General features: G+C 42.4%; 1 protein-coding gene across 1 annotated transcript in view; it reads left to right on the top strand.

Annotated features, from left to right (window-relative positions):
• DYNC2LI1 (dynein cytoplasmic 2 light intermediate chain 1) overlaps window positions 1–12391 on the top strand; it is a 69228-nt gene that overhangs the window by 36316 nt on the left and 20521 nt on the right. Inside the window, exon 12 of the mRNA XM_056568133.1 lies at window positions 5707–5799. Coding sequence (XP_056424108.1) covers window positions 5707–5799 — 93 coding nt within the window. The remainder of the gene's footprint in view (window positions 1–5706; window positions 5800–12391) is intronic.

Here is a 12391-nt window from a genome sequence, read left to right as displayed (position 1 = left end):
TCTCTGCTGACATCATGACCACAGTGCTCTCTGCTGAAATCTCTGTCCATTTTAGGAACTGTCCAGAGCAGCATATGTTTTTTATGGGGATTTTCTCCTACTCTGGACAGTTCTTAAAATGGACAGAGATGTCAGTAGAGAGCACTGTGGTCATGATGTCAGCAGAGAGCTCTGTGTTCCAAAAAGAAAAGAATTTCCTCTGTAGTATTCAGCAGCTTATAAGTACTGGAAGTATTTAGATTTTTTAATAGAAGTAATTTACAAATCTGTTTAACTTTCTGGCACCAGTTGATTAAAAAAAAAAAAGTTTTCCACTGGAGTACCCCTTTAAAGAAACAATATGCTGCATGGTATACATTTTAACATGATCCAGCTGGATGGAACACCGTGGTAGACTGCCCTATTCCATAAAGCAAACCCTGAAGTAGAAGTCCCTGTTGGAGGCCAAAATAACACACTTTTTGGTCTCCGCCGGATGAATCGAGCTCTCTGGATTTGTTTAACACGTGCATTAGGGCAATCTGCTAAAAGCAGTGTGGACCAGCCCTAACACTCCAGACAAAACAAATACAATGGGGCAGATATACTATCGCAGAGGAGCCCAAAACTGGCTTACATGACTTGTGCAAAAAGGTTTTCACTCAGAGGGGGAAAGGCTAAAATAGTGGTGAACATTTTGGTGTAAAGTTCTCCAACTTTGTTTGCTTTGTTGGTCTAAACTTAGACTAGACAGACAAATCTGCCCAATTGTGTTATGCCTTGTGTACTGTCGGAGGAGGCGGAGCAAGACAGCCAAGTGAGAATCCCTGTGTGATGTTCTGCCCACATAAAGGATAACGGGGGTCATCTGTAAATACGGCTACAAATTAGTTTGTTATTAGAGCAATGTTGTTTGTACTGAATTCAGTGGCACAAAACTGGATGTTTTTTTTGGACGTTTTTTAAAAGTGTAAAATAGTCTTTTTTTTTTCCCCCAGTGGTTTTGATCTCAAAATTACCTCCAAAATACTATACAACTAAAAAGACATGTGGGCATTGATCCGCCGTGAGATCGGTTACAAATCAGGTTATGTTCAGGTCCTGAACAGTCCCATATGTTTATATAAAAAGGTGATGACTTAAAGGGGTATTCCAGGAATTTTTTTTTATTTGACTATGCTACAGGGGCTTTAAGTTAGTGTAGTTCATAATAAAGTGTCTGTACCTGTGTGTGACGGTTTTCTCACAATTCTTCTGTGATTTACACCCCAATATTTATTTTTACCAGCATACAAAATGACTGTTGTCTCAGATTTTTCCCAGGTTGCAATGCAGCCGAGACCTAACTCACTAGTCAGCTGATGACAGGGAGCCTGTCTGCTTCAGTGGGTGGAGGGATCAATCTGCAACTTATGCAACAGCTGTAGGCACCCTGATTGAAAACCACACGTCTTTTGTTTCAATGGGTGGGGTGGCTGATGTGTTGAAGGGAGGAAAATGGAATTGTGGCATTTGTAGTCAAAAAAACATAAGTCAAACGGGAAATACAAGTTCACAAAAAGCTAGCCACAGTGTTCTGGTAATCTCATGACATAGCCATTTATCCCCAAGACAAGCGCAGATCATTCCTAAGCATGTCCATTACTGCCTGTCAGGTACATACTAAAATCACCTTATGGTGGAGAACCCCTTTAAGTTGAGAAGCTTTAGATTGCTCCAGTGTTATTCCACCCCACCCACTGTTTTGTATTATTTTTGTGTATTCTGATTATTGGAATTTGTCCACATGAACCGTCCAGGGCTGCGGATCATAAAAATAAACTTATAATAAAGCGACAGAGCTTCTCTTGCCAAATTACTGATCTGATTGTAGCTTTATAACTTAATTAAAGTGATTAGATTTATGTGGGATAAATGATACAGCACACTGAATGTCAGGTCATCGTGCCTATTGTAAGACACGCTTGGAGCAGAGTACACTGGCTGTGTGTGATATCTCAGCCAAACAACTGTTACATTAGTAAATGCTCTCAAATGATTTACTATGTGGTTTGTTTTTTAGAATTTGAATTGAAATGAATTGTAGTAAGAATGGAGTGACAGCCCAGTTGTACTTAAAAGGTCACTATCAATCCAAAAACCTTTGAAAAAAATCATATAAATGATACTAACAAATATTAGAGACATATCTTATTATACTGTGCCTAATTCTGTTGCTGTTTTTGAGGGTATACTATAGAGATCCCAGCTTCTGTTTGCACGCTGTATGTGAGATATCATACAGGCCAGTCTCCACACATTAGCTCTGGGGCAACGTAAGATTAGACATTAAGGATGCGGAAATATTGCTACGCCTCATGTACACCTGCATAATAGCCCATCCTGAAAAGTTGCTTAAAATGACAGGTAACTTTTTTTTTATTTTTATCAACTGGTGCCAGAAAGTTAAACATATTTGTAAATTACTTCTATTAAAAAATCTTAATCCTTCCAGTACTTTTTAGGGGCTATATACTACAGAGGAAATGCATTACTTTTTAGATTTCTCTGAAATCATGACCACAGTGCTATAAATACAGTGTAATAGAAGAATAACTCACCTGTAACATCTGCATAGTGTTTATCAACTCAGTACGTGACAATGCTGTATATTATGATCAATGACCCATAGTTACCTCTCCTGTGTAGTGGATTTTATTAAAAATCTGCAGAATTTTGATTACAAATGAATTAGAAAGTTAAAGGGAATATTGCACAGAAACATTTTTTCACAGCCTAATCCCACAACATAGTTGGATATAGGTATTTCAACTAGTCCATTGTTCCTCTTAGGCTGCTTTCACACTATAAAATTCATCCGTTTTAAAGATCCGCTTGATGTTCCGTTATGAAAACCCTGAAAATTGCCCATTAAACATCCGTTAGAAAATCCCATACGTCCGTTAGAAAATCCCATTATAGTCTATGGGATTTTTACATTATCCGTTTTAATCCGTTATAGTCCATTATTAATAACGGACGTTATTTTGTGACGGGAGAATGAACGGAAGAAATAGTGCATGCACTATTTCTCCCGTTACTATCTTCCTCTTTCACCAGCACTCTGTCATGGTATAGTCTATAAGAGTATGTGATGTGTTGTGCTGTGATTGGATAAAGAATTAAGGAAGGAAGAAACCAAGTAACTGTGTAATACTGGTAAACAGGTCAGCTTTGGCCCTGCCACCTGAAATGGAAGGAATGAGAAATCTCTGTGCACCATGACGGGGGCTCTCAGGGGCTTAATGACAGCAGAGAAAACACTATGCTTTCCTTCAAAATCCCATGCTCCAAATTGTTGGATTGCAGCAGTCACTCATGTATCACCTATCCTATGGATAGGTAATGAATGTTTTTATTTTTGTGTGTGTGGGATAAACCCTTTAACATAGTCACTTATGGCCAATTTGCATCAGTATTAAGGTACGTTCACACGCGCGGATTTTTTAGCGTGTCTTCTCTGCTGTCCGCAGCCGATTTTCCGCGGCGGAATGTACACTGCGGAAAATCCGCCGCAAGCCCCATTGAAGTCAGTAGGGACTGTGGCGGATTTTCCGAAGCGTAAATTCCGCTGCGGAAAATCTGCTGCGGACAGCCGAGAAGAGCCCACCCACTTTCAAATACGCAGCTGAAAACCCGCTGAAAAATCCGCGCGTGTGAACGTACCCTAACAGAGGCAAGTTCCAGTCACACCCTGGGTCTGATGACCCAAAGTGACAGCTGTCAGTTTACATCTTCAAAAACACAGTCAGGCCTGACATTCTGTCTGTTATTTGGATGCAAAAATACACATGGGACACACTCCTGTGAAACTGGACTAAGTTTTATTTCCCTGCAGCTCCACCACAGGGAAAATGAAGCATTACACTGTGTATATATTTAAAGGGGTACTCCGCTGCTCAGCGTTTGGAACAAACTGTTCAGAACGCTGGAGCCAGCTCCGGAAGCTCGTAACATAGCCCAACCCCCTCATGATGTCATGCCCCGCCCCCTCAATGCAAGTCTATGGGAGGGGGTGTGCCGGCTGTCACGCCCCCTCCCATAGACTTGCATTGAGGGGGCAGGGTGTGACACCATGAGGGGCGGGCTATGACATCACAAGCTCCCAGAGCTGGCTCCAGCGTTCTGACAGTTTGTTCCAAACGTTGAGCAGCGGAGTACCCCTTTAAATAAGTGTGCTGTCAGAATCATGGCCTCTCAGAATAAGGCCAGGTTCACACGGCGGAGATTCCGAATGCAGGCAGCGCCGACTGATTCAGGACCGCGCAGACATTGAACTCCCATAGACTGCAATGTCTCCAAAGCTGAAATCTGCCAGAACATTGAACAAGTTCAATGTTTTGGCAGAATTTTTTGAGGTGATTTTCCTAGCGGAAAGTCTGCTTCGAAAACTCTGCAGTGTGCACTGTGCAGTGGAATCTCATTGCCAGCAATGGGACTCCGCTGCACCTGAATTTCCGAGCCGAATTTCAAAGCACAATTCTGCTTGAAAGTTCCATGTTGTGAACCCGGTCTTAGGCTGCTTTCACACAATGAATTTTTCCGTTTAGGAACTTCCGTCAGAAGTTCTGTCACTACAGCTGCGAAACCCGTCCGTTACAAAACCCCTGACGGCCGTGACTAAATTGCATTGCAGCCTGTGGGGTTTTGTAACTGCCCATGTGCACCTGTATATGCCCGTAATTCATTACGGGCGTTATACAGTGACGGGACTTTGTGGCGGAAAAATTACTGCATGCACGGCCGTCAGGGGTTTTGTGACGGCCAGGTTTCGCAGCTGTAGTGACGGAACTTCTGACGGAAGTTCCTAAACGGAGAAATTCATAGTGTGAAAGCAGCCTTAGAGACATAGGGGGAGATTTATCAAAACCTGTGCAGAGGAAAATTTGCCCAGTTGCCCATAGCAACCAATCAGATCGCTTCTTTCATTTCTAACAAGGCCTCTGCAAAATGAAAGGAGCAATCTGATTGGTTACTATGGACAACTGGGCAATTTTCCTCTGCACAGGTTTTGAGAAATCTCCCCCCATTCTTTGTAACCGCTATCTATTTTGGCAAATAGAGTAGTAAGATGTTGACTTCTCACTATTAATTCTTCATTCCCTAAAAAGCTGTGTATTGGGTTTATTATTTTTATTTTTTTAACTGGACAACACCTTTAAAGGGGTACTCTGTGTTGTCTCAGGAGGGAGGAGCCAGTGAACTGCTGAGACAAAACCACACTGACAATGAAAGGAGTACACAACTTCCTGTCAGGGGTGAATCAAGCAAATACATGAGGAAGCCAGAGCAATTCTATATTGGGGTTTTGTTTACATATAATACCGTAATACCCTTTTAGGGTATGTTCACACATACAGGATCTTTTGCATTCATTTGCTGCATATCATCATCCAAAGACACAGACAGATGTCCGGCACTCACCGCTTCAGTTCTGGTTAGGCGGTTCCCATCTTGGGCTGTACCTCCGACACGGTGGACAAGGGTGGCGTGGGGTGCTCAGGGACATCTGCAGCTGACTTTGCTACCCATTGAAGTTAATGGGTAGCAAAATCAGCTACACAAAATATGCAGCACATCCTGTATGTGTGAACGTACCCATAAGTATATATTGTGGATTGCCTTTACATTATCTCAAGATGTAAAATTATTTCAAGATGTAAAATATAATTTTTATTTTTTTTATAGAATAAAAATGATTCCAAAGATTTAAAGGACCCTGCCAAAGACTCACAATACACAGAAAGGGACATTGATGCCATGCGGGCTGTGAAGGATCAGGTATGTGCGTTGTATATTGATAGAAGCCTCCTATAAAGGTAACTGCAGTTCATTTACTGTTAGTTACCTAGGTAACCCAGGAGGTTTTCAGGGTTAATGCTGGCTTATCAGGAATAGATTTGTTGTGCAATACCATACAAAGGTATGTTATATGGCAAAGATAATTTCTGGAACGTGGTGGAAATATGATAGTATAACTTTGGTCATCTTAACTTAAAAAAAGTTCTTTAGATTTAAGGCATCCATGCACATTAGAAAAAAGTCTGTGTAAGTCAGTGGTCTTAAAGGGGTACTCCGGTGAAAACCTTTTTTCTTTTAAATCAACTGGTGGCAGAAAGTTAAACATATTTGTAAATTACTTCTATTAAAAAATCTTCATCCTTCCTGTACTTATTAGCTGCTGAATACTACAGAGGAAATTCTTTTCTTTTTTGAATGCTCTCTGATGACATCACGACCACAGTTGTCTCTGCTGACGTTATTATAATAATAATAATAACGCTTTATTTATTGTTGTCCTTAGTGGGATTTGAACCCAAGTCCCCAGCACTGCTAACCACTGAGCCACCATGCTGCCCTTAGCATACATCTGCTATGCATGGTTGCTAAAATGGACAGAGATGTCAGCAGAGAGCACTGTGTTCGTGATGTCATCAGTGTTCCAAAAATAAAGGAATTTCCTCTGTAGCATTCAGCAGCTAATAAGTACTGGAAGGATTAAGATTGTTTAATAGAAGTAATTTACAAATATGTTTAACTTTCTGCCACCAGTTGATTTAAAAGAAAAAAGGTTTTCACCGGAGCACCCCTTTAAACTGTGGCCCTCCAGATGGAGAGCCTCACTGAAAGCTGCACAGAGCCTCGCTGAAAGCTGCACAGAGCCTCACTGAAAGCTGCACAGAGCCTCACTGAAAGCGGCAAAGAGCCTCACTGAAAGCGGCACAGGGCCTCACTGAAAGCGGCACAGGGCCTCACTGAAAGCGGCACAGGGCCTCACTGAAAGCGGCACAGGGCCTCACTGAAAGCGGCACAGGGCCTCACTGAAAGCGGCACAGGGCCTCACTGAAAGCGGCACAGGGCCTCACTGAAAGCGGCACAGGGCCTCACTGAAAGCGGCACAGGGCCTCACTGAAAGCGGCACAGGGCCTCACTGAAAGCGGCACAGGGCCTCACTGAAAGCGGCACAGGGCCTCACTGAAAGCGGCACAGAGCCTCACTGAAAGCGGCACAGAGCCTCACTGAAAGCGGCACAGAGCCTCACTGAAAGCGGCACAGAGCCTCACTGAAAGCTGCACAGAGCCTAACTGAAACATGCACATGAGTCTGAGGTCTTCTATTCATCACAGCACTGCAAAGATGTTAGGGTGAAAGTGGTCCCCCAGCAGGCTTCAGTGATTTCATGCCTGCTGGGGAACGCCCACTTTCTCCTGCTGGGACATTGTGAGCAAGAAGAATGGTAAGATACAAAGCTTTAAAAAGTCTGAATTTTTTTTAACGGTGGGAGGAGTGTTAGGAGTTGTTAGGGAACAAAGCCTGAGTTGGTTTAGAAAAGTTTTGTGACAGGTATTCTTTAATCAAGCCTTGAGAGCCAATTCTTTCAGGGAAACTTAAAGGGGTACTCTGGTACTAGACATGCTATCCCCTATCCTGTCAATAAGTGTCTGATTGCAGGGATGTCCGGCTGCTGGGACCCCCTACGTTCTCCTGTCCCACACCCATATAATCTGTATGCATGCAGCGACCTCCGCGCCGATTTACTGTCACCCTCAGCCCGAAGCTGTGAACGACACGCCCCCTCCATATATCTCTGTGGGAGATCCGGAGATAACACGAACACTGTATCTCCTTCTCACCCATAGACATAAATGGAGGGGGCGTGTCGACCACAGCCGATCAGACCTCTTATTCCCTATCATTTAAATAGAGGATAAGATGTCCCACCGATTTGATATTGATGACCTATCTTGAGGATAGGTCATTAATTCATTTAGCGCAGAAATCCCCTTTATGGATTCACACACCTTGTTTGAGAATGTATGGCAGCCTTGGACCTCTTAGTTCGTCTTATGCGAATAACAGCTTTACTTAAAGGGGTATTCCGGTGGAAAACATTTTTTTTTTTAAATCAACTGGTGCCAGAAAGTTAAACAGATTTGTAAATTACTTTTATTAAACAATCTTTACCCTTCCAGTACTTTTTAGCAGCTGTATGCTACAGAGGAAATTCTTTTCTTTTTGAATTTCTTTTTTGTCTTGTCCACAGTGCTCTCTGCTGACACCTGATGCCCTTATCAGGAACTGTCCAGAGCAGGAGAAAATCCCCATTGCAAACCTATGCTGCTCTGGACAGTCCCGAACACGGACAGAGGTGTCAGCAGAGAGCACTGTGGACAAGACAAAAAAGAAATTCAAAAAGAAAAGAATTTCCTCTGTAGCATACAGCTGCTAAAAAGTACTGGAAGGGTAAAGATTTTTTTTATAGAAGTCATTTGCAAATCTGTTTAACTTTCTGGCACCAGCTGATTTTAAAAAAAAAAGTGTTTTCCACCAGAGTTCCCCTTTAAATTCTCTCGCTGAGAGTGGCTTGTTCTCTGCCCCTATCCCTTGTCTGTTGTCTTTCAAACCTAATGTGTCTGTCTTTAGAGGAAAAGCAATTGGAATAAAAACAGTCCTTCTAGGCTAGGGTATATGTTAGTGGAAATAGAGAGAGAGGGGGAATATATATATATATATATATTTTTTTTAATTTAATAAATAAAAAAAATGTAAAATTAAAGAGGAGATAAAAGAAAGATAAGTACTAGTGAGATAGTCCAGTATTTAGAAAATTAAGTTTTATTAAGTAATTAAATGTATGTTGTGAGGTCTTTAAGCAGGGCCCTTGCTCTAGACGTATCACAATTTAAATGCATAAAGTACATAAAATACCAATTAGTGATAAATAAAATACATGTATAAAAAACTACTGGATACTGAATACAACAGTATGCACCTGACTTCTGATGCACCTGAAACAATATACGGTAAATATTCTAGGTTTGGTTACTGCAGCTGATAAAGTTTGTACAGTAAGTTAGTTGTTGGCACGGACGGCACCGCACCAAATTCGCTGATCACTGCAACTTTTCAAATGTCTTTGTAATGATGTTTGGTAACGCTACTGTCGTAAATGCAGGTAATACTTAGCTGCTGGTACAAACAGCATGTAGGTATATGCAGCTAGTATGAATAATTGACAGCGCTGGATGTCCTCTGTTTGGTGCCCACTCAGTCCTGTTGGCACATCATTACTGGTACAGGGGATTGTAATATATCCTGGGCGCAATAGTACGCTGGGGTCCTCTGTTTAGAATGTCCCCCTTACACTGACTGCACAGGGACAGTAGAAGGTAATGAAAGTTTGTGCCTCTTACCGGATGTGCCGATCACAGGTAGCTGGCCAGCGGAGCAATGTCTGTATAAAATGTATTACAAACTTGCTGCAGGTATTTCGATGGATCTTTGGTATCAGTAGGTGCAATCATAGGTGAATTCAGGCTACAGGCTAGACGTGTTTCGGGGAGCCACATCCCCTTTTTTCAATAGTACTAGGTCTGGTTAGTTGGAAGTCTTTACCCATAATTTTCAGGTGATTTTATCTTATTTTCTTAAACACTTGTCCTAATGTTGTTAATTACATGGTAATTGGTCCACAAGACGGTTAACTTTCCATAAACATTATGACCCTGATTTATTATTGTAAACCCGACATGTTTTGTCAGTCTTTGCACCAGATTCTGATGCATTGTGCCAGAAATTCTGTCTGCGACAGAATTTGCGCCAGGTTTGGAAAAAACCCGACCAACTCTCCATTTTACTGGGAGAACCCGAAAAAAAGGTATGATACCTGGAAAAGGGGGTGTGGTTGCCAGAAAAGGGGGCGTGTCCCCAGCATTTTGGAAAAAATCCCCAAATTATCTTTTTTTACTAAGGTTTCCACAGAAAATGTGGTGGATTTGAGCTGAGGAAAACTCCACAGATCAGAGCATGTGTAAAAAAAGCAAAAGGAAAAAGTGCAGAACATGGTGAAACATTAGTAAATACTGTAGAAAAATATCTGTTGGGAAAAACACAGAAAACTGCACTGCATTCAACTGCACTACCCTTATTTTTCTCTATTCTTACACTCCTGTACAGTTTTTGCCTTATTGTGTAGTGTGTCCTGTTATTTACATAAATCTAAGTAAAAGTAAAAATTCTTCTTCTGTAAGTTATATCTTCTTGGAATATCTTGGTGACAACCAATATGGCTGCAATTACAACTTTGGCTTAGGTATCTGGGCTGTGATCCAGCATTTCAAGGGCACTGAACAACAAATTTGCATAGTTATACAGTGGTATATTCCCAGGTCCTTGAACATTGCATCTATTTAGATTTGTTGTTCAAGGTTGTACGAAATCTTAATGACACTTTGATTGCCATATTGGTTTTCGCCCAACTTTTTTAGATAAGGATATAACTACGAGATGGCAGCCCTAGAACTTTCTTTTACTAGAAAATATTTGTTTAATCTTCTGGCGACGTTTCAGGAGTGTTAAATTGCTTACTTAAGCCTAAGGCTTGAGAAAGGGAGGTAACACTCCTGAAAAATCACCTGACGGTCGGCGCTCAGTTACGCTGAGGTGCCCAACTTCCAGCCCGGAGGAGATGCATTGGATTAAGGCAAAAGAACGTGAGACCTCGGTGGAGGTGGATGATTCTTGTTAAAGGGGGTAGTCCGTTGCTCAGTATTTTGAACAAACTGTTCCGAACGCTGGAGCCGACGCCGAGACCTCGTGATGTCATAGCCCCCCCCTCATGATGTCATGCCCCGCCCCCTCAATGCAAGTCTATGGGAGGGGGCGTGACAGCCGTCACACCCCCTCCCATAGACTTGCATTAAGGGGGCAGAACGTGACGTCATGAGGGTCGGGGCTACGACGTCACAAGCTCCTGGTGCCGGCTCCAGCGTTCGGAACAGTTTGAGTACCCCTTTAAAGACCAAATCTATGGACTGTTCGCTACGAGTCACTGGGTGAATATCCTTTGTGTATCTGCATTTTTTGAAACATTATATGTAAAGTATGAAAAGAAGGAGATAAAAACTTTGGATATAAGCAATCCCGTTGATCATCGTGCTTTTTACTATATGAACTGTGTCTAACGTTTGGGCTAGGGAGACCCTTGATTGAACACGTGTGGGAGCCTCCCATACTATTCCTGTGATCAGATTTCTTCACTTTTGACCAATGGACTACAACCCCAACACGCTCCTGACCTAACCACCTGTCACATTGAGCCTCAGTGCTCTCTGACTTCAGCAGGTCTTTGCTGAGATCAGCCCTGGGCACTTGCTGGCTTCCCCAAACAGCTACTGCTCCCTCGCATTTGCCACTCACTGCTGTGGGCTTCTAGGCTTCTGCCTCTCTATGCCCTGGGGACACTGCATGGTCCAGGGCTGCACACTGAGGGGTAGAAGGAGGACATGGTATGTGTGTGAAGCCAGAGGAGCGATACTGGCAATCCGGTAGAGTTCAGTGCTGCCAGGCTTTTCTGTGTACTGCACAAATACAGCCTTCAGTCTCAGCACCATCTTAAAGAAGAACTGCGGCCAAAACTAACATTCCCTATCCACAGGATCCACTATCCTGACTGCTGGGAACCCACGGCGATCTCCAGAACAGCGCCCAGGCTGGCAGTTAGGAACGCATATCGTCTACCGGTAGACGGCACACGCTCCATTAATTTATATTTCCCATAGAAATTAATGGAGCACATGCCGTCTGCAGCACGTGCCCCTCACTTACCACCGTGGCCCGTTCCGGAGATCTCGGAGGGGTTAGTTTTGGTTGGAGTTCTCCTTTGAGCCCATACGGTGATAAGACTGCAGGCTGTACTTCTTCAGTATATAGAACAGCCCAACAGCACTAGGAGAACTTTTTTCTTATCTCTTTTTTGTTTTCTTACAGTACAACAGTATTTTCCCCTCAATACCAGAGAGTGTCCTATGCTATGGAAGACTTCAATATATGTAGAAAGTTGTAATCTTCTTCTGTACTTTAAACATTTGACCGAAAGTAACCCTGAGACTAGACTTGTACAACTCAATGAGTTGGACACTTTACCATAACTATAGTGTAATAGAAGCAATAACTTATCAGTAACATTGACAAAGCGTTTATCAGTTCAGCACATGATAACACTGTATATCAATGGGAGGTAAATGACCGAGAATTACCTGGACCATTTAGTGAATTTTAGTGTTTCATTCGGGATTTAAAGGTGTTATTCAGGAAAAACTTTTTTTATAAATATAAACTGGCTCCAGAAAGTTAAACAGATTTGTAAATCACTTCTATTAAAAAATCTTAATCCTTTCAGTACTTATTAGATGCTGAAGTTGAGTTGTTCTTTTCTAAGTGCTCTCTGATGACACCTGTCTCGGGAACTGTCCAGAGTAGAAGCAAATCCCCATAGCAAACCTCTTCTACTCTGTGCAGTTCCCGAGACAAGCAGAGATGTCAGCAGAGAGCACTGTTGCCAGACAGAAAAGAACAACTCAACTTCAGCAGC

This window comes from Hyla sarda, chromosome 3 (genome assembly GCF_029499605.1).
Source record: "Hyla sarda isolate aHylSar1 chromosome 3, aHylSar1.hap1, whole genome shotgun sequence".
Classification (NCBI taxonomy): domain Eukaryota; kingdom Metazoa; phylum Chordata; class Amphibia; order Anura; family Hylidae; genus Hyla; species Hyla sarda.
This window is presented reverse-complemented; position numbering and strand designations above follow the sequence as displayed.